At 40.2% G+C, this 22,701-nt stretch overlaps 1 protein-coding gene across 1 annotated transcript in view; it reads left to right on the forward strand.

Moving 5' to 3' along the window:
- TACR1 (tachykinin receptor 1) overlaps positions 1–22,471 on the forward strand; it is a 183,202-nt gene extending 160,731 nt beyond the window's left edge. Inside the window, exons 3-5 of the mRNA XM_036751566.1 lie at positions 17,672–17,822; positions 18,686–18,882; positions 22,180–22,471. Coding sequence (XP_036607461.1) covers positions 17,672–17,822; positions 18,686–18,882; positions 22,180–22,471 — 640 coding nt within the window. The remainder of the gene's footprint in view (positions 1–17,671; positions 17,823–18,685; positions 18,883–22,179) is intronic.
- Positions 22,472–22,701: the final 230 nt, after the last annotated feature.

Here is a 22,701-nt window from a genome sequence, read left to right on the forward strand (position 1 = left end):
GTGTATTATGTTGAAGTGGTGCATTTTTGTTGAGCATTTTTGCTCTTTCTTGAGGACAAAATCACTTATGATCAAACTTGAAATTTAAGTTATACTCAAACTCTTCCCTGATACGTCAATTGCGTTGGAACAAATTCACATTTTCAAAATAAGCTTTATAGCAGAACTGACTGTATTTGTAAAGTGCTTAGTACACTGCCTGCCACACAGTAGGCACTTAATAAATATTTGTTTCCTTCTTTACATTCCTCCTTAAGAGGGATATTCCCTTCCAAAAAAAAATCGGTCTTTGGCCCACTTTTCTTCTCTCTTCACACTCTCTTTCTAGGTGATCTCATTCATTTGCATGGCTACAACTACAGTATTCTCTCTCTGCAGATGATGATAGCCAAACCTGTAACTCCGGCCCTGACTTCTCTTCTGAGCCTGAGTCCCACATCTTGAGTTATACAAAGCATAATAGTAATTGTAACATTTATCGATAAGGGCTTTAAAGTTTGTCAAGAGTTCGTCTCACAACAACCCTTGGAGGCAGGGAGTCTGTAACTTGTTATCTCAATGGCACCTCAATAGGACACTCACTGAGTCCCCAAATTCCTTAGGTCTTCATTCATTGTCTGTCAGTGGCCCTGCCATTTACTGTCTTCTGTGTTGACAAGCCTGAAATTATCTTTGATTCTCTCTACTCCCTTACCAAGTACCTCTGATTAAATCCCTATCAATTAACCCATTCTATTCCCATCAAAACCATATTGTAATGGCCATCATACCAAAACTACTAGAATAGCTTCCTAACAAGTCTTCATAGACATATGTATGTGTGTGCACATGTGCACACATGTGTGTATGTATATGTGTATATTTATATGTATGTATGTGTGTAATATATGCATAATACATTATATTATTATTTTTATATATTATATTTTATTTTTCCCCAGTTACATGTTTTTTTGTTTTGTTTTGTTTTGTTTTTGAAGGGGGAAGGCGAGGCAATAGAGGTTAAGTGACTTGCCCAAGGTCACGCAGCTAGTACGTTTCAAATATCTGAGACCAAATTTGAACTCAGGTCCTCCTGACTCCAGGGCTGGTGCTCTATTCACTATGCCACTTAGCTGCCCCTCAATTACATGTTAAAACACTTTTTTAACATTTGTTGATTTTTTTTAAACTTTCAAGTTCCAAATTCTATTCCTCCCTCCCTTTTCCCTTCCCTGAGACAGATATAGCTTATACATCTAACAAGTCTTTCTACCTCTATTCTCTCTCTCTCCTCTAATCCATACTTCATACTTGCCAAATTAACCCATTGGTTATGCCATCCCTCTGCTCCCAGACCTTTCAGTGCTTTCCTATTGACTACCCAGGAAAGTTAAGTCTTCTTTACTTGCCCTCCACAATCTAATTCCATGCTACTTTTCAGGCTTTTCTCATGAATTTGATACTCTCACCAACTTAAGACTGCTCATGCTCTCCTGAACAAGTCTTGCCTTTCATTAGAAGAGAAAGTAGCAGCTCTGGGTGGGGTCATGAAGTGTCAAGATATGTATGGGTTCAGTGCTTTGGTGAGCAGATATCCTTATACCCACCCAAATGTGGTCCTGCACAGCAGAAGCAGAGCTCAGAATGATTATCTGGTCCAGCCTTCTATTATAGACAAGGACATGGAAATCTGAGAGGTCCATTCAATAATAATGTCCCACTTCTATGAAATTGTTATGAGCTAGGAGCATGGGGTAAAATTCAGTTGTTGTGGTCCTTTTACAGATATGAAAAGTGAGACCCAAAGAAATAAAATGACCTGTCCAAATAGATCTCATTGAGTTAATGTCAGAACCATGTCTTGAGCTCAGATCACTTTACCATATGCCTTAAATTTTAATTTATATACTTTGGAGAGGATATCATAGCATCTCCAGTTATCTGAAGGCCAATCTTGAAGGTCAGAACTAGCACCGGCATGTGGAAATAAAGAAAGGAAAACTTCATCTCCATGTGGGAGATTTCATCTCCATGTAGGAAATACTTCTCACCCATGGAAGCTGTTGTGTACTTTCTGAGGGCTCTGGACTTGATAGGCACCCTCTAATTTGCTGAATTGAATTTTGTTGAATCTTGATGTGATAAGCTCCCCATCACTGAAATTATTCAAGGTAAAAGCTATACACCTATCTTTCAAGGATGCAGTAGAAGTGATTCCTGCAATGAATGACACATTGGGCTAAACAGTCTCTAAGGTCTTTTGTATTTATGATCCTTTGAAATGATGATAGCTCATTTCCATAGAACATCAAGAGTCATAAATTACTTTCCTCACAACAGCCCTAAAAGAAAAAGTAGAACAAGTTATTCTCTTCATTTTATAAGTGGGAAAATAGAGGCTGAGAGAGTTTAAATGATTTGCACAGGGAGATATGTCAAGTGTCAGAGTGGAGACTTTTATCCAGTGTTCTTTCCCTTATACAACATTTGAGCATCAGCAGTTGTGGAAAGAAAAAGAACAAAGGTAAGGCAAAATATCGGATCCTTGAGCTATTCCAGATCCATCTAATTAGCACCCTCCTTCCCTAACTACCTTGTAGTTTTTCCATATGTATTACCAAATATTTCCAAATACATTCCATATCTTTTTCCATATATTATTATTTATGTATTTGTTGTCTCCCTGAAAGAATGTAAGCTCCTTGAGAGTAAGGATTATTTCATTCTTTGTATCTATAATTCTAGTGCCTAATACAGCACCTGTCACATAGTGGTCACTTAATAAAGGTTTATTGGTTAATTGACTGATCGTTAGATTTGTAATCACCAGTTAGGCAGCACACTAGGTTTGGGATCAGAAAATACTGCATTCAAGTCCTGACTATACCAATTACAAATTATATGACTTGAGGCAAATCGCTTAATCTCTCTGAGCCTCAGTTTACTCATTTGTACAATAAGAATGCTAATATGTGTGCTGCCTACCTTCTAGGATGATTGTGATGAATATATTATATAGTGGATGTATAGTGCAAAACAGTAATGTCAGTGCTAACGTTAATTGTGTAGCCTTCCTTAAAAAGCACTATAGCATCCCTCTGAGAGGGGCTCTAGCCATTCTTAGAATGATTATTTTTAAGGTTGAGATTTCACAGACCTATATCTCTTTCTTAGTTTTGATATATTCATATGGGCATATTCAACAATTTCTTATGAATCTCAGACAGGGAAAAGTCCAAGAGCAGCAAGGTCAGGGGGGCACATCTGCTCCAATGCACTTAGATGGATGTAACTAGCAGGGATTTTTATCCTGGCCCATCTCTTAGAGTACAGCTTTCTGAACCATTTGAAAAGGAAAGGAGCCATTTTCTGTTTTGGAAATAAATCAAGTGTTCTTTGTAGTCATTGTCATTGTAAAAGATTAACCTTGGACAGAAATAAAGTAGACAGAGACTAAAGAAGAGACACTGTCTTTGTATAAGGCTATCCCCATACTATGTTGAGGGATGAGAAGAGATTGAATCAACAAGAAGTCATTCCAGAAGCAATTCAGAGAGACCATGAAAATTGTGTCCACCATAGATAGAGTCTGTCCCCAGTCTGAACACATCTGGAGTTATACCACATTTCTGGTTGCATTCTGCCTCAGCTTAGTAATGACAACATAACCTAATGATAACTTAGTAATGACAAGATGGAACCTGTTTAGAGGAGTATGACTAGGACAGCAAGAGGACTCAAATTTGAGTTATATGAGTATCAGTAGAATAGACTAGGGGGATTAACCTAAAGAGGATAAGACTAAGGTGGGACATGATCACCTTCTTCAAGAGTTTGGGAGGTTATTAAGGAAAAAGGAATTAATGAGAATTCTTCTGCTTGGACATAGAGGAGAAGACTTAGAATGATACATGGAAGTAGTAAAGGGGCAGTTTTTTTGTAAGGAGAATCTTCCTAATAATTAGAGCTACCCAAAACTAAAATGTGCTCTCTCAGAATGAGTGGAGTTCCTTCAGCCTTCAAGGAAAGATTGAATGACTATATGTTGAGGAAGATTTTACAAAGCATAGGTTCTTAATATTTTTTTGGATAACGGATTCTTTTGGCAGGCTAGTGAAGCCTATGGAACCCTTCTCAGAAGAATGTTTTTAATTACATAAAATAAAATACATAGGATTACAAAGAAAACTAATTGTATTAAAAATTGAATTTCTTAATGCATATGCTCCCAGGTTAAAAATTTCTGTTACAATGAGAAAAAATAAAATTACCTTATATTGCTCTCTCAAGTTAGTTGGAGGTGGGGAAAGGTTAAAAAAAGTTGGGCCCTTGGGTTATAGATGATGTCTGTGTAGAGCAGAAGACTCCAGAAAGCAGTGAGTTGTAGGACCCATTAGGATGTAGTGTTAAGATTAGTTTCAGTAACTCAATATAAATTAAAAATTCCTAACAACTGGAATTGCCCCAAAATAGAAGGGAGGGGAACGGCACTGCTTGGTCAAGTATTGAGTTCCCTACCATTAGAGGTCTTCAGTCAAAGGTTGCATAAGCACTTATCCAGGCTGTGGTAGAGAGGGATTAATTTATATTGAACTAGATAACATCTGTGGATCCCTTCCTACTCTAAGATTCTATAATTCCCTCTGATTTCCCTCCAATGGCTTTTCTATATCATTATAAAACTATAGTATCATTTTACCAAATGCATTGCCTGGTTTTATTTTTAGTTTCTTCTTGTCATTTCCAGGTGCTAATGTAATTGAGTTTGTGCCCTCACTTCATTACTGCATTATAACCAATTTCCTTTGATCGCTAACATTTTTTTTTAAATGTTACAGGTTAAAGTGTTAATTGGACTGACCTTTATAAAAAAAAAGAGCTGAGCTCTACTCTTCATGGTACTGAGACTTATGGCATAGGTGCTTGCCCCATAGTCTTTAGAAGATTTTTTTCCCCAATGATGATAGAAATGGGACCACAGAGGTGTCCCTGGCGTAGTGTTTAAAAGATAACCAGATTTAAACTTCCTAAAGTATTTTCTCTCATCCTTTGCCTCTTACCCAATGGAATTCTGATGGTTCCCTCCAAATGACACAGCCTTCCTGGCCGCCCTTTCCAGTGCTGACTGCATTTTCATTCATTCACCTCACCCTCATTAGTCAAGGTCAGAGCATTGGAATACTCCTTTTTCCCCATTGCCACTTCCAAGTTTTCTCACTATCTTCATCACTCAACAACCTCTCTACTTTTGAGGTTCAGTCAAACCATATCTACCAACCAATCAAAATCCTGGTAGCTTTTGTCTATAGGCCTCCTCTTCCTTCCTCAATGAGTTCAGTACCTGATACACAATTTTTCTCTACTCTCCAACTCCTACCCTCATAACAGGGGACTCTAGCACACATGTAGATTGTCCCTCAAACATCCTAACCACATAGTTCCTCTATCTATTCACTTCCCATGACCCACTCCTCAACTCCACCTCAGCCACAAACAAACATTGCTCATGCCCTTGATCTTGCCATCACCTATAAATATACCCCTTCTATGTTCAAAAATTCCAAAGTCCCCTTATTTGACAATAATCTATTGGCTTTCCACGTGTCCCTCTGCCTTCCCTTACCAAGCCCTACTTTTCATCTACTTTGTGACCTCTAATCCTTCAACACCTCAGTTTTCTTCCAGGTGCCTGTACTAACCACTTTCCACTCTTTTCCTCCTCTTAACCCCTTGGTGAACTGGCTCAACTCTACACTGTCTTCTCTTAAATCCCTGCTTCTACCTCCCCCTTAGCATATTGCTGATTGTACCCAGCCAAGCCTGAACCTTGGATTGCTTCTACCATCTGCCACCTTCACCCATGTTGCTGAACAAAGGGTGGAGAAAATCATGCAACTATTCTGACTGGGTCCACTATAAATTTGTTATACAACCTCAACTGGGCCCTTGCTGCTACTAGGCAATCCTACCATGCCTCAGTTATCAACTCATCATCCCCCTCTCTACACTGGCTTTTCTAAACCTTTTCCTCCCTACTCAGACTTCTCATGGCTTTCCCTCCTCCCACCCTCTCATCTGAGAACTTTGCCTCATATTTTATGGAAAGAAAATGATTCATTTGCCACAAGTTCCCTCTTCTCTCCTTTTCCTCATCTCATATCACTCAGACACCTTCTGCCACTATCTTGTTCACTCTTGTCTCATACGAAGAGATGGCCTTACTCCTTCCACCCCTCCATCTGCACAAGTGATCCCATTCCATCCCATATCCTCCTACAGACTGCTGCTCTGTCTCCCCTATTCTATCACTTATCCTCGGTCTTTCTCTTTCTACTGGCTCCTTCCCTACAGCCTACAAACATGCCCATGTCTTCTCCATCTTCAAAAAACTCTCACCTGATCCTTCCATCCCTGCTAACAATCATCCTACAACCCTTCTTCCCTTTGTGGCTAAAACTCCTTTAGAAGATAATTTACAACAGATTTCTCTGTTTTCTATCCCCTCGCTGTCTTCTTAATCACTTGTAATCTGGCTTCCAACAATATCATTGCTCCAAAACTGTCAATGATCTTTAAACTGTCAAATCCAATGGCCTTTTCTCGATCCTCAATTTTCTCAATCTCTTTGTAGCCTTTGATACTGTTGATCACCTTTTTCGTCTCTCCCGGTTCCCCTCCAATGTATCTGACTTCTCCTTCTCCATTTCCTTTACTCGATCCTCATGTAGGTCATACTGTCCAATAGTAGGTAGATCAAAGGGTTCTGTCCCAGGCTTTCATTTCTTCTCCTTCGATATTATACTATATTTGGTGATCTTATCAGCTCCCGTGGAATTAATTATCATCTCTATGCTGAATATTCTCAAATCTACCTATCCTGCCCTAACTTATCTGCTGACCTGCATCTCAAGCTACATGTCCAATAGACATCTTAACCTCAACATGTCCAAAATTGGACTTGTTTTCTTTTTCCCTAAACCTTCTTCCTCCCATCCAAACGTCCCTCTTATTATTTCGGGCACCACCCACTTTCTTAGATGTCATCCTCACCCTCCATATCCAATCTGTCACCAAGGCTTGCTAATTTCATTTTTGCAATATCACTCAAATAAGCCCCCTTCTCTCCTCTGATCTGCCACCGCCCCAGAGCAGGCCCTATTCACCTTACACTTAGACTATTGCTGTAGCCTATCAGTAGGTCAGCCTGCCTTGAGTCTCTTCCCATTCCAATACAACCTCCACTCAGCTACCAAAGTGACTTTTCCTAAACCACAGGTACTGCCATTCCCCTCCCCCTTATCAGATTGCTGATTGCACCCTGCCAAGCCTGAGTCATGGCTTACCTCTACCATCTGCCACCTTCAGCTCATCATACATTCTGCTGAACAAAGAAAGTCATCCAACTGTTCTGATTGGGTTCCCTATAAATTTAGGTTACACAACCTCAACTGGGCCCTCACCATCTTCTGCCCTCCCCCACTACCAGTGGCTTTCTATCAACTCTAGGATCAAATACAAAATCTTCTGTTTGTTATTCAAAACCTTTCATTAGCTAAGCCTCCCCCATCCTGCATTTCTCATCTTCTTACACCTTATTGCATGCCACATACTGTTTAACCCAGACACTGTCCTCCTTGCTATTCCATGAAAAAGATAGGCCAACTCTTGGCTCCAGATACTTTCCCTGACTGTCTCCCATACCTGGAACACTCTCCTTCCTCATCTCTACTCCCTGGATTCCTTCATTCCATACTCTACAGGAAGCTTTTCTTAACATCTTTTCATTCTAGTGTCTTTTCTTCACTAATTATTTCCTATTTACCTGGCATATGACTTGTCTATGCATATTTGTTTGCTTGTTGTCTCCTGGTGTTCTCCAAGAGGGTACGGAGGGTCTTTTGCCACTTTTGGTATCTCCAGCACTTAGCACAATGCCTGGTAAAAATGTTTATTGACTAATGCCTAGGACTAGAGTACAACGGTTTGCAGAATGAACTAATCAATCAATCAATAAAGTACTTTTTAAAAGTCCTTACACTGACACGGACTGAATTGTAGCTTTTTAAAATTCTGAGCCTATCCTTGGCTCAATGGATGCCCTATAAATTCATTCACTACCCTCTCAGTGCTGCCCTGAAGTTGTTATTCAATCCTAGCTAACAACTGCACAGCTGGAGGGGATCTTGGAATGGAAAAACCTCTTTTGTAGTAAATGTCCAGATGTACAAGGTAGGCTACCATGGGTTGCATTTTGAGTTCCTTTACTCTTTGGAACACATTATTTCATTCTCTACTGTTTTGGTGAGTACAGAATATTCTTGTGTTATTCAAATTTCCTTTCTTTTATATTTGAAGGTATTTTCCTGGTCATTTGGAGAATTTGTTTTTTGTCAGTGGAATTGCTCATTTCAACCACTATGTGTCTTGGAGTTTGCAGCTAAAGGTTTATTCTGGAGGAATGATTTGTGGATTCTGTCCACTGACACTTCGTTTTGTGTGTTTGGAAGTTCTGGGTATTTTTCTGTACTATTTCCTACACTATGATTTTTCAGAGGGGTTGTTTGACTAGTTGTCAAAAAAACCTGGTCTCTTCTGAGAGACCTATAATCCTTAAGTCATCTCTAAGCATACTATCTTTAAGATCAACATTTTGTTTCATGAAACCTATGTTTCCTTTTCATGTTAGTGCTTTTAGTTTCTCTTCTTCCAGATTGTCCTTTGCTTCTCTGCGTTTGCATCCCATTCATTTATCTTCTTGTTCATCACTGTGGACTCCTATGCTGCCAAATATTTCTGCCGACAGGCCATAAATTCTGCTTTTGTGATTCTTATTTCTCTTTTAAACCATTTAGCAACACCCTACCATGGTTTCATGCTTTCTTAGGAATCCACAGGGTCCTATGTCTCATCAGGTATTGATTCATTTTCCTTTGCTTACAAAATTCACACACAGATACCTGAATTCTTTTACCTGATCTAGAGGCCATATGCTTACCTATCATTAATGTTTTTCTTTTTGGTTTATTTATCTGCTAATATATTTAATTAAGTTTTCTTCCTCCTTAGATTTTTGGTAATTTTAGTCTTCTTCTCTTGTATAGACCCTTCTTGCTTGCTTTCTTACTCCTTCCATTTTGAGTGTGCATTTCCTTGGGGCTAGACCTCAAAGCCATCTCAGCCTCCTGTCCATGTTGGACGATTCACAGTTTACTAATTTCCATCTCTGCCCCAAGAGACTTCTTGAAGGGAAGGGGGTGGAACAGAATTGGCCCTGGCTGGATATTGGTCTCTTTCCCCAAGCTTAGTGGTCTGCCACACAGTCACACAGCCACACACCTGCGTCTTGCCCCAGTTCCTTCTGTCCCTCAGTTCTCTGTTTGAGCTTTGTTGTAGAACAAAATGCTATTGTTTGGCTGTACCAGACTGAACAAGTCTATGCCTTTTGGTTTTCCATGTCACTGGGGGATGTAGAGTTGAATCCTGCTATGAGCCCATGGGTCAGCTTATGAAGCCCTGATGCTGAGCATAGTAAATGATAAAGAAAACTATGCTAAGTAAATTCTAAAGGAGTTAACAATTAGTACTCTCTGTTGTTAGTTTGTTGAATTGCACATAATTTCTATTTTAGAGGTTTGAGAGATTGTGAGGGTTGGAGAAAATGTCTGTTCCTCTGTCTTTCAAGCCACATGACTTAGGGGGTCCTCTGTACTTTCTAAAAGTGGACTAGATCGCATTTGCTCTTTCCTGCCTGCCCTGGGCCTGACATGCCCTCACTCCAACCCAACTCCCAATCTCTGCCTATAGAAATTTTAAGAATCTTAAGAAATTTTAGGACATTTAAACTTTAAGACAGTCCTGAGAACTAAAATCAACTACCAGTATATTATAAGAATCCTTGTATAAGGGCCAGTGTATCACATGATGAGTAGTTCTCTGTAATTTCATTCCTCACCTCAGCCTCTTAGAATCCCTAGTTTCTTTCAAAGCTTACGTTTTGCAAATGGCCATTCCTGATCTCCTCAGATGCAAGTGCCTCCTCTCCTCCCATTCCCACCTAAAAAAATTCCTTTATATTTTAGTATATACTTATATGTGTACAGATTGTCTCCTGCTAGAAAATGGAAACTCCCTGAGGTCAGAGACTATTTTGTTTTTGTTCTTTTATGCCCAGCACCAATATAATGAATAGCAAGCATATAGTGATGCTTAATAAGTGATTAGTGACCGATTGACTGATACGGTAAGTCAGACTCAGAAATGCCCAAGAAGCGTTCTGTAAAATGTGGAAAGAAATATTTAAACTAAGATAATAACCCACGGGGAATGTGTTTTCATGGTTTTCCTATCCATCGTTCTCTCCTTTTTTCTGGTCATAAGGAAGAGTTTGACAAGCCTCAGTCCCAGTGCTTTTGGTACCCATTCGGTATTACAGATTGGCAGCTCTCAGAAAGTTCCTACGTCCATAAGCCTCCCAGCTTGGCCTTAATGCTGAATGAATTCTGAAAGTGGAATTTCTGATGCTTGAACAATGAGGTGAGGACAAGTAATAAAGAGCAAATCCTTGGATTAGTGAGCATTAGGGCATTAAAGGAAGAGGAGAGGATAGGATTTAGAGCTGCAAGTACAGTATTCAGTACACCTATCCTGTTCCTGTGCCAAACCGCATGAGCTGCTTACTGGGGGTGTGGGAGAGATTGAGTGGGTAAGCTGTACCTTCTTTCTGAGCTCTACCTCATCCCCTCATTCCCTCTCTCCACCCCTCTATTGTGAGAGTCCCCTAGCTCTCCTCCCTCATTGCCTCCAGTCTCCCTCCTTTTAAGTCCACCTTTCAAACAGCTGCTAAAGTCATCTTCCCAAAGGACAGAATCAAAGACTCTTATAGGGGAAAAAGAATTCATTGTTGATCTAGTCCATCCTATTCTGGAATTTCCTGGTCTTTTTCATGTAAAATTTGTTTGGTTACTTTTTTAAGTACCTCCTCCCCAGGCTCCGCCACCACCTTCACCCATGCACTGGCGCAGTTGTTTTTTGTTTAATCCAAGTGTCATTCTTTATCTTCCTCCCTGTAACATTTCATTGTGTTGGTTTTGACTAGTTGGTCCCGTTTGTTGAGATATTTCAGAATCCTGACTCAGTCTTCTAATATATTGGTTCTCTGGCCTCCTTTGGGACAGAGGTTCCCAATCTTCATGTTTCTAGGCTGAATGATTTTTGCAGCCTGGCTCCACACGGCAGCTGTTTTACTCCTTAATCATTTTAGTCATCCTTCTCAGGACTTTTTCCTGTTGTGTCTTTGCAATAGCAGCCAGAGCTGCCTATGACATCTCGGGTTTGTACACAAGGAAGCTTTGGGTCTTCAAATCAATCTAAGTCAGTGGATTGGGCGAGGCGGTAGGTATTATTGATAGAGTTTACCTAGATTTTAAGCAAAGCTTTTGGCAAATTCTCTGTTGTTCTTGTGGAAAATACAGAGGAATGTGAGCCAGATGATAGTACAGTAAAGTTGATCTGGAACTTGTTGAATGACTGGACACAAAAATCTACCATTAATGTATCAATGCCAAAATTAGGATTATATGATCATATATTTAAAACTTGAAGAAACTTGAGAAGTCTTCAGGTCCAACTTTTTCATTTTATAGATAAGGAAACTCAGGCTTCAAAAGGCCAATTATAGCCTACCCAAGGTCATCTAGGTAGATAGCAGTAAAGCAGGATCTTCTGATTCCAAATACAGTGTTCTTTCCACTCTATCACTCTAGGAGGTCTCCAGTAAAATGTCCTAATGATCTCAGCTTGACTCTATGCTATTTAACATTTTTGTCAAGGATTAAAGACATAGATGGCATGTTTATCAAGTGTATAGATGCCACAGGTTTGGAAGGAGACCTGACACACTGGAGGACAACCAAGAGTCAGAAGAGATCTTGACAGGCTAGAATATTGGGATAAATTATTAATTAAATTAATATTTAATAAATAAATAAATTAATTAAATTAATTAAATTAAATTAAATTAATTAAATTAAATTGAAGTTTAATGGAGATAAATATAACACTTTAAGCCTAGCTTCAAATGAGCAACTTCACCAGATGGCTAGACAGCAGTTTGTTTATGGACTACAACTTCAGTGTGAGTCAACAGCATGACATGGCAGCCAAAGTAGCTAAGGTAATCTTAAACTATGTTAAGAGAACTATAGGGTCCAGGACTAGTACAGTGATAATCTCACTGTTCTCTGCCTTGGTGAGAGTACATCCAGAGATTTCTCAATGCTGAATTTTCAGAAGAACATAATAATAAACTAAAGGACTTCCCAAAAAGGGCAATCAGAATGATAGAGTCCAATGAATTCATGCCATATAAAGAAACTGAAGCTATTCGGACCAAAGAAGAAAAAACTTCCCTTAGGCAGGAGAGGGAAGGGGGCACACGTGATAATTTTGTTCAAACATTTGAAAGTCTAGCACCAAGAAAAGGCATTAGATTTGTTCTAGTTGCTTCCCAAGGGCAGAGCTAGGATTAATGGACAAAAGAGACAAGGAGGGAAATTTAGATTTCATATAAGGAAAATCTTTCTAACAGTTAGACAATTCTGACTCTGTCTTCCAATATATTGGCTCTCCAGCCAACTTTGGGATGAAGGTTCCCGTTCTTAATGTTTACAGATTGGATGATTTTTATAGCCTGGCCTCATAAGGCAGTTGTTTCATCCAAAAATGAAATGGGCTACTTCAGGAAGTAGTAAAGCTTTTCAAGCAAAAAAGTGTGTAACCCCATGATGGTTATGTTGTAGTGGAAATTCTTGTTCAGGTACAAGTTGGATTAATAGTTTAGGAGGTTCCTTCCAACTCTGAGATTCTATAATTCTGTGAACAAGCATTTACTAAGTATCTGTGCTAAGCCTTAGGGATACCAGATGAAAAATGGTGGGGACCTTGCCCTCAAGAAGCTTAATATCTAAATGCTTTAAATAGTCAAGGTCTTTTTGAATCCTGATGCTGTCTCTTAGTATATTAGCTATTCCTCCCAGCTTTACGTCATCTGCAAATTTGATAATCATATATGCCTCTATCAAAGTCACTGATAAAATTGCTAATAGCCATAAAGCGAAACACAGATCATTGGAACTCTCCACTGGAGAGTTAACATCTAACTCTTAATAAGTAAGTCCAACTAGTATTTGAACTAGGCTAACACAGCATTATTAGGGGAGACAAGAGGCGTAGAACTGCTTTGATAAAGCAGGTAAGAATAATATAAGAAAAATTCTGCTATTGGCAGCTCTTGGGGATGTTATTCTTAACTAACTCTTACTATGTGATTAGAAGGTAAATTCCCATTGAAATGGAGGCTCCTTGAGAGGAGGGACTTGTATTTAGATGTCCGGAATCTAGTATCTTGTATATAGTAGGTACTTAAACAATGCTTGTTGATTGATTGACATCAACATAATTCCTCTTCCTATAGTAAACTTGTTTCTACTGTATTTAAGAAGGCACAATATGCTACTATCTTGACAGCTTAGAATGAAGAGGGACAAGAAAGAACCTTAAATTCACATGTGTTTTCTACTTCAAAATATAACTATATTATTATTTCTATTATTACTATCATCATCATTATGACACACCCCCCCAAAACAGCTGTGATTTCTTTGGTTGTGCATGTCCTCCATCAGTGTGGATTACAACTCTTCAATGACTTGAGCTGGTGTGGAGAGAGCGCAGACTCTGGGGTCAGAAGGTGTGGTGGCCTACGTGACCTCGGGTCTCAGTTTCCTCACCAATAATAAGAATGAGCGTTTTTACAGTGCTTTGAGGTTTGCCTGGTTCTTCATGTGTTTTATGTCACTTGATCCTCACTACAACCCTGTGAGACAGATGCTATTTTTACGCCCATTTTACAGATGAAGAAATTGAAGCCAAGAGAAACTAAGTGACTTGCCTGGGGTCACACAGTGAGTGTTTGAGGGAAGATGCAAACATAGGTCTTTCTGACTTTAGGTCTAGTGTTCTAATTCACCAGTTATGTGAAAACTGAGGAGATTGTATTGGGTGGATTCTGAGATCATTTCTCTCTCTCAATCTAGGATTGTCAATTCCAGTAGAATTCAAGCACAGGAACTGTGTTTTTTCACCTTTTTTGTATCTTTGGTGCTCAGCATGGTACTTAGCACAGAATAAGTACTTAATAAATGTTGGTTCATTGAATGGATACCTTTTTAAACAATTATATTAGCTGCTGGTGTAAAACAAATTTCTTATTTGCCAACCTTCTGATGATGTGTTTCTTCATTCATAGCTAAACCAGTTCTCTGAGGATGGACATGCAGGCCATAAAGGGCCTGATTTGAAGCCAGAGACATAATTTTAGAGGGTAGGGACAATTTAATAAATGCACACCATTAGCAGCAACAACTGAACTTTGCACCTGATCATCGAGAAAAGTATTCTAAACCAGGAAGGTAGCAGACCACCATTGTTAATGGCTCCCACCCATGAGCTACTAGAATAACTTATTTTCTCCCTGGCTAAACAGACTTTGTCTTCGTAATTCCTTTTATTATTTTCACATCACGATTTATGAGGTTGATTTCAGGACCTTTTCAGTGCTACTTGTCTGAGGTTCCAAAATTATTAATTATCACTTGGCTTGAAGCTTCTCTAACTTGGGAGGAACCGACAGAGCTCAGACATTTTTGGCATAGCCTTGGAGATTCCAGGGTTACCCCTAAATTGAATGTGGAAATGGAAGCATACTTCAATGACTGCATATAATAATGCCAGCAAGAAAAATGATAGGAATAAGGAGGTTAGCTGGAAGCTCATGTTTGGATCTCCCCCAGTGCTTAACACAGGGGTGGGGAACCTGTGGCCTCGAAGTCACAGGTTCCTCACTCCTGGCTTAACACGACACTTTATATACAGGCATATATATGTATAACACATATACACACACATATGTATATATGTACATACATGTATGTGTGTATATAGATATAGATGTACATGTACATATACATATACATATACATGTCCATCCTTCACGTAAAGATTTCCAGGGAAAACAACCTCACTCCATTTTTGGACAGTTATAACTGGGAGAAAATTTTTCCTCCTATTAAATAAAATCTGCCTGCATATGATTTGTACTCATTGCTTCTAATTCTTCCTTCTGAAGTTAAACAAAATCAGTCACATCTCTTTTCTACATGACTTACCTTCAGATACTAAAGAAAGTTGTAGCCTACACCCCTTCATACACACACACACACACACACACACACACACACACACACACCCTAAGCCTTTTTGATTCCGGGCTAACCATTCCCATTTCTTTAAATTGATCCTCCTACCACATAGCTTCAAGTTCCCTCGTCCTGCTGATCACTGTCTTTGACACACTCAAGCCTGTTAAAGCCCTTCAAAAGACTTGACCCTTAGAGCTGAACATAATATTCCAATTGTGTCTGACCCGAGCAGAGCACAGAGGGATTGTCATTCGATACACTGTAAATACTCTCCAATTCAATTGAACAAACATTTATTAAGTGCCTAATATGGTTAATTAAGGCAGGCAGATAGGTGGTGCAGTGGATAGAACACAAGGCCTAGCATCAGGAAGACCTGAGTTTAAATCCAGCCTCAGACACTTACTAGCTATATAACCCTGGGCAAGTCACTTACCCTTCTTTGCCTCAGGTTCCTCATCTGTGAAATGAGCTGGAGACAGCAATGGAAAACCACTCCAGTATCTCTGCCAAGGAAATCCCAAATGGGGTCACAAAGAGTCAGACACAACTGAAACTGTACAACGACAACATAAGTAGTGAAGGCTCTGCATTTTTCTTAATGCTTGTCTCTCCTTCCCCCGACAAGATCCTACTCTCTTTTTTGGCTGCTATATGATACTGGTGATTCATGTTTAACTTGTGGTCCTTCAAAACCCCAAGGTCTTCTTCATCTAAATTCTCACTTATGCTCAACATCCTGCAGCCTGGGAAGACTGCATTTATGAAGTTGTACATTTCAATCAGACAATAGAATGGGATAGCCTGTGAGGAAGTGCCAGATGCACTATTATCAAGGAACAATGTGTATGGTATAGTCAGTGAGTGCTCTTTACCCTTAGAAAGAAAAGAGATTAGTTCTGGCTAGAGCTTCAGGGGAGGGGGTGGGAGAAGTGGATTCACCGAAGAGGTAAGACTTGATGTGAGACTGGAGGGATTTGTAGAATTCGATTTGCACTTTGGCAAAATTAAGATCCAGTTTGGGCAGTCTGCTTTGCAGAATCCTGTCATGGTGGCTAGAGTCCTGGACTTCAACTCAGAAAGGCCTGTGTTCAAATTCCAACTCACATAAGTCCATTTACTATCTGTGTGGCCCTGGGCAAGTCACTTAAGCTCTCTGAGCCTCAGTTTCCTCATCTGCAAAATGGAGATCGTGACAGCACCTACCTGCTAGGATTACTATATAGAGCAAATGAGCTAAAGTATGTAAAATGCTCCGTAAACTTTACAAAGTGATGTAGAAATGTCCGATATTATTGATGATAGTCATGATAACAATAGCCATGTTTTTACTTACCTGGAGTGAGCCTCAAAATGTTTGACAGTTATAAGACTTAGCAAATAAGCGAGTCTTTTAAAAGGAAAATGTGCATGTGTGCTCATGCATATAGAGAGGAAAAGGGGACTATGGTCAATTGAGATTGAAATGTAGTTGCTAAAGTAACTTTTTCCTGAATAAGAAGAAATTATCATGGTCTTGAACATAGATTTTATGTAAATCAGGGGCACAAATATATAATATGGTTTTCCCTCTATGATGTGAAAAAGGAAAATTAAGTTTTTTAAGTATCAGTGTTTGGGGACAGAGATAGAGGTATCCAAAATACAATTAAGGCCTTCCCAAAGATCAGCTAAACAGCTTTCTTTAAGGAGAGAAACCAGAGCACCAAAGTGAAGAAGCCATGACATAAACAAATCTGATTTAACACCAAGAGAAAACCCAGCAAGGGCTTTGCATGCCTGCACTAGAGTTGGCTTGGCAAGAGGCTATAGAAAGGCTGAGTCTAAAGGCTTCATCATACTCTGAAACACTGAAGATGAGAAGAGGTAGGGGGTTTTCTAGGATAAAAAGGAAAACTGGTTTAGTTAAGTCCAAGTTAATAAAAGTGGAGTTAGTAGCAAAAGTGAAGTTAGCAACATTACTTGTTTCTGTATCCTTTCAAAAATTCATTTTAAACAGGATCACTCCTATGCTATGGTGAGGCATCATAGGACTTTAGGTTTTGCCATAGTGTTGGTTGGGACTAAGGGCTACTCAGAGGTGGTCAAAGTGCTGTAATGGAAATTTCCTTTAATAAGGAGTTGTCTTACAATAATAAGCTTAGTAGGCTGATTAATTTGTGTTTCTATTGCAGAAAAAAAAACCTAATGATTAGGTTGAGTGAGCCAAGCCCAGGGTTTCATTTCTCACCTGGTATCACCTACCTGAATGACATGTACTCTGCCAAAGAGGTTATCAACCTGCATAGGGCTTATCTTGAAAACCCAAGTCTATTAAATAATAATAAATTTTCAGGGAAGAAGCCACCAGTCCTCAGCACCTGTGGGCTTCAGCCTTCCCTCTCAAGTTTCCCAAGCTACCTTTTCATTCGAATTACCATCCTTCACTGCAGGTACCACATCTGTGTGACTGTGTTGATCTACTTCCTCCCTCTGTTGGTGATTGGTTATGCATATACCATGGTGGGCATCACCCTCTGGGCAAGTGAGATTCCTGGGGACTCCTCTGACCGCTATCACGAGCAAGTATCTGCCAAACGCAAGGTAAGTTCCTACAATCCTAAGCAAAGCCACCACAGGGTTAGCCAGGCAGCTAAGAATCAATCAGTCAACAAGTATTAATCAAATGCTTACTATCTGCCAGGCATTTTGCCAAGCACTGAGAATTCAAAGAATAAAGAAACAATCCCTGCCTTCAGATGTTTATATTATAAGGAAGATAACATATAGAAATCAAGATATACAAATTAAATACAGAATAGATGGAAAATAAACTTCAAGATGGCCTTAGTAGCTGGGAGACCTGGGAAAGGACTCTTGGAGGAGTTGAAGTTTGACCTGGATCTTAGAAGAAGCCAAGTATTCTAAAAGTCAGAAGCTGGGAGGGATGGGATTCCAGGTGTAGGGAACTGCCATTACAAAAGCACAAAGATGGGAGCTAGAATGTCATATGGAAGGAACAGCAATACAGCCAGCATAGCTTGCTTCTGAAGTTGGTGGAGGGAAGTAGCACATGGGAAGGTAGGAAAGGATCTCAGCAACTGTACAGAGCTTCAAGTGCCTAACAAAAGACTTTCTATTTGATTGGGGTAGTAATAGGGAGCCATTAAAGATTAATGAGTAATATGTCAGACCTGATCTTTAGGAAAATCACTTTGGTAACGGTGTGGGAAATTAGTTGGAGTAGGGCTGAGGAAGAAGAAAGAAGGGATGAGAGGTGTAGCTTATGGAAAGAATGTGTCCATGTGAGAAACATGGCAAAGGGATACAAAGTCAACTCTCATCAATACATCAGGTAGGAGCCTACATGGGATCAACGAAAGAAAGCTAGAGAAGGAAAAAAGCCACAATGGTAGGGAGAGGGAGGTTTCCCACACTAATTTCATGAGTGGTTGTCTTCCTGGCAGGTGGTCAAGATGATGATTGTGGTGGTCTGCACTTTTGCCATCTGCTGGCTACCCTTTCACATCTTCTTTCTCCTGCCCTACATCAATCCGGACCTTTATATGGAGAAGTTCATCCAACAAGTCTACCTGGCCATCATGTGGCTAGCCATGAGCTCCACAATGTACAACCCCATCATCTACTGCTGTCTCAACGACAGGTAAAGAGCTCTGATTGCCCTGTTACCCCTTCTCTCCCCCATCCCACTCCACATGGGTCCAATGTAAGAGGAACTGAAAGAAGGAGAAAGACTTTGATTCTGAAGTGAAGTCTTTCATCCCATGTTTTCTGTCATCCCCATGCCCACAGATTTCTACCATATTCACCTTTTCCCCTCCTTTTTCTCTCTCTCTCCTGCTTGCTTCTGCCTTACTTCTTGTGCTCTCAGATTCCCTTTCTTTTTCCTCTTCTTTTTGTCTTTTCATTGCTTTTCTACCTTGATTGGTGCTTCTTTTGCTATGCGTCACTGGACTTACCCTAATTGACGGTACCAAGGATGTAAAAGGTCATCTTGAGTGTCTAAATCAGTATGGAGGAGAACTGGACTGGAAGTCAGAGACCTGGGCTATTTAACCTGGAGAAGAGAAGACTTAGGGAGATTTAGGGGTTCTCTTCAAATATCTCAGTTCTACTCAGGAAGCTTTTATTAATGTCAGCTATATGCCAAGCACGAAGACAAAAGTAAAAGTCTCTGTCCTCTGGAGCTTACGGTCTACTGGCAATAACAAGATGTGCATAGATGAGTAAATAGCAAATATATCCCAAATAAACACTAGTTATTCCTAGTGGGGAGCACTAAAACCTGGGGGAAACAGAAAATGCCTCTTGGAAGATTAAACTTAGCCTTTAGGGGAGCCAGGGATTCTAAGAGCTGTAGTTAAGGAAGGAAGCAATCCAGGAATAGGGGGACAGCCCAAAGGCAGAGAGAGGAGATGGAACGTCGTGATGGGAAACTGCAAGTATGCCCATTTGGCTAGAATTGCTAGTGCATATGGGGGAGTGATATGAAATTAACTTGGAAGGATCAGTCAGAGCCAGGTTGTGAAGGGCTTTAAAGGCTAAGCAAAGGAATTTGTATTTTATCCTTGGGGCAATAGCTACTGAAGCCTCTTAAAGAGAGGAGTACCATGATTAGATTTGCATGATGTTGTTGTTAAGTCATTTTTTTTTCAGTTGCGTCTGATTTTCCATGCCCATTTGGTGTTTTCTTGGCAGAGATACTGCAGTAGTTGGCCATTTTCTTCCCCAGCTCATTTTACAGATAAGGAAGTGAGGCAAACAGGGTTAAGTGACTTGCCCAGGGTCACACAGCTAGTAAGCGTCTTAGTCTGGATTTGAACTCACAAAGTTGAGTCATCCTTACCTTAAGCTCAGTACTCTATCCACTGCACCACCTAGCTGCCCTCATTTGTGCATTAGTCTTTGTTTGAAAGGGCAGTAATGTGCCAGAGGTGCTAGACTGGTTCTGCTTGACCCTAGAAAACAGAACTAGGAACAACAGGTGGAAATGACAAGGAGGTAGATCTGAGTTAGACATCAGAAAAACCGCCCAGTATTGGAACGGTGCAAAAATAGAAGAACAAGGCACCTTGTGTTACCCACCTCACAAGTTATAAAGAAAGGAATGCAATGCAATGAAAAAAAGAGCATTTTTTCCTAGTCCAGATTTGTGATTTCAACAATGCAGGCCATTTCTGAAATAGGAAATCCCTCTGTGGGTGCAGGGCAAAGGCTCTTCTTTGACTGGCTGCTTGGAACAGTGCCTGGGGCACCTAGCTACTAGCCCAGAGTCAGATGGCCAGTGGATGTCAGAGGCAGGTCTGGAGGCCAGGGCCTTCTGACTCCAAGGCCAGCCTTCTATCTACTATCACACACTATGCCTCTTTATTATTTTGACATTTTAGATGTGCATATTTTCATCCCATTTCAGCCATAACTACTTTCTTACAGCATGGAGAAGTAAAGATTTAGGGGGACTTAGGGGTTCTCTTCAAATATTTCAATTCCTCTCAGGAAGCTTTTATTAAACACCAGCTATATGCATCCTCTGTCATCTCCAGTCATCCTAATTGATATCAGGTCTCTGGACCCAGATGGCTCTGGAGGAGAAAGTGAGGCTGGTGACTTTGCACAGCCCTCCCTCACTCAAATCAAATTCAATTGCAAGTCATGTCATCACCTCCCTGATGTTGTGGTCCTCTTCGAGAATGAAGGACAAACCGCAACCCCACCCTACACCAAAGCAGCTATTTTCTGTTATTACTTAAATTGTGAGCCACTACACTATACTACACTCCCCTGGGGCTCAGTGTCCTCATCTGTAAATGGGCTAGATTGCATGATCTCCAATCTACTTTCTAACTATAATCTGAGGTGCATACATCAGTAACTTTCCCAAAGTCACTCATGTGTTGAGTGACAGAGACAAGTTTCGAGCCCAGATCCTTTGACTCTAAGTCAAAGTGTTCCTTCTAGTGGATGATACTGCCTCCAAGAAAACTATAAATACAGGAAGTATGGGCATGTGATGAAGTGTCAAATAATTAGTAGGTATACATGTTATTAGGACTCAGAGGAAGGTAAACTTGGGATCATGTGGTGATAAGTTTAGGCCTGGGAAGAGACTTTAGAGGTAATCTAAACAAAGGGTAATGAGATCGTAGAATCAAAATGGTAGCCTTGGGGTGGCCACTCTATGTGCTTATTATCTGACCATGTTACCCACCCCACTCAATATTTTTCAATCAATCCCAATCAATTGCTTCCAGTATAAAATATAAATTCAAAGATCTCTACAATCTGGCTTCCACTTTTCTTTAAAATTTCTATTTCATAGTACTTCCCTTCTTGTACTGTCTGGTCTGGTTAAGCTGACCTACTAGCTCCATACATGATGCCACACCTCCCACATCCATGCCTTTGTATAAATGGTCCCTCTCCTCCCCAATCTGGAATAAATTTCTTCCCCCCACTCCTACTGAGAGAATCCCTATTTTCCTCCAAAGAATACCTCAGGTGGTATCTCCTACATGAGCCTTTCCTGATCCACCCCCCCATCCAATTATTACCATTATCTCCCTCTTTTTTTATATTTTTGTAGGGGGGAAAGCAGGGCAGTTGGGGTTAAGTGACTTGCCCAAGGTCGCACAGCTAGTAAGTGTGTCAAATGTCTGAGGCCAGATTTGAACTCAGGTCCTCCTGATGCCAGGGCCATTGCTCTACTCACTGTGCTACCTAGCTGCCCCCATTATCTCCCTCTTAAAGTTACTCTGTGTTATTATTGTATTTGCTTCATATGATATTGTGTATGATGCTGCAACCCCCAATAGAATGTAAATTCTTTGAGGGCTAGGAGAATTTTCTTTTTGTTTTTGTGTGGCAATTAGTCTAATGTCTTTTTTATAATGGATGCTTCATAAATATTTGTTTAATTGAAATGGGTTTCTTGCCTTGGCAGATTTCGCATTGGCTTTAAGCGTGCCTTCCGGTGCTGTCCATTCATCAATGCTACAGAATATGAGGGTCTTGAAATGAAGTCCACCCGCTATCTGCAAACCCAAGGCAGCATGTATAAAGTCAACAGAATTGAGACCACTGTCTCTTCAGTTGTTGGGGCCAATGAGGATGAGCTGGAAGATGGCTCTAAGGCCAAACGCCTATCCCTAGATCTCACTTCCAATGGTTCCTCACGAAGTAATTCCAAGACCATGTCTGAAAGCTTCAGCTGCTACTCCAACACTCTCTCCTAAACCTGGACCACATGGGGCAGCCAACCAAAAATGGCTGCCTTCCACCTTCACCCCAGGACTTCATGAGCACATTCACCAAGGTGAACCCATGTCACTGTCTTTTTTCTTTTTTAATTATTTTTTCATTTCAGACGGGCATGAAATTCATGATCTGGAGAGCATGAGACAGTCCTCAAGGATGGGGCCTGTGGAAAGTAATGGTGTGAGGAAGTGAAAGATCACTGGATCTA

Source organism: Trichosurus vulpecula, chromosome 3, assembly GCF_011100635.1.
Source record: "Trichosurus vulpecula isolate mTriVul1 chromosome 3, mTriVul1.pri, whole genome shotgun sequence".
NCBI classification, from domain to species: Eukaryota; Metazoa; Chordata; class Mammalia; order Diprotodontia; family Phalangeridae; genus Trichosurus; species Trichosurus vulpecula.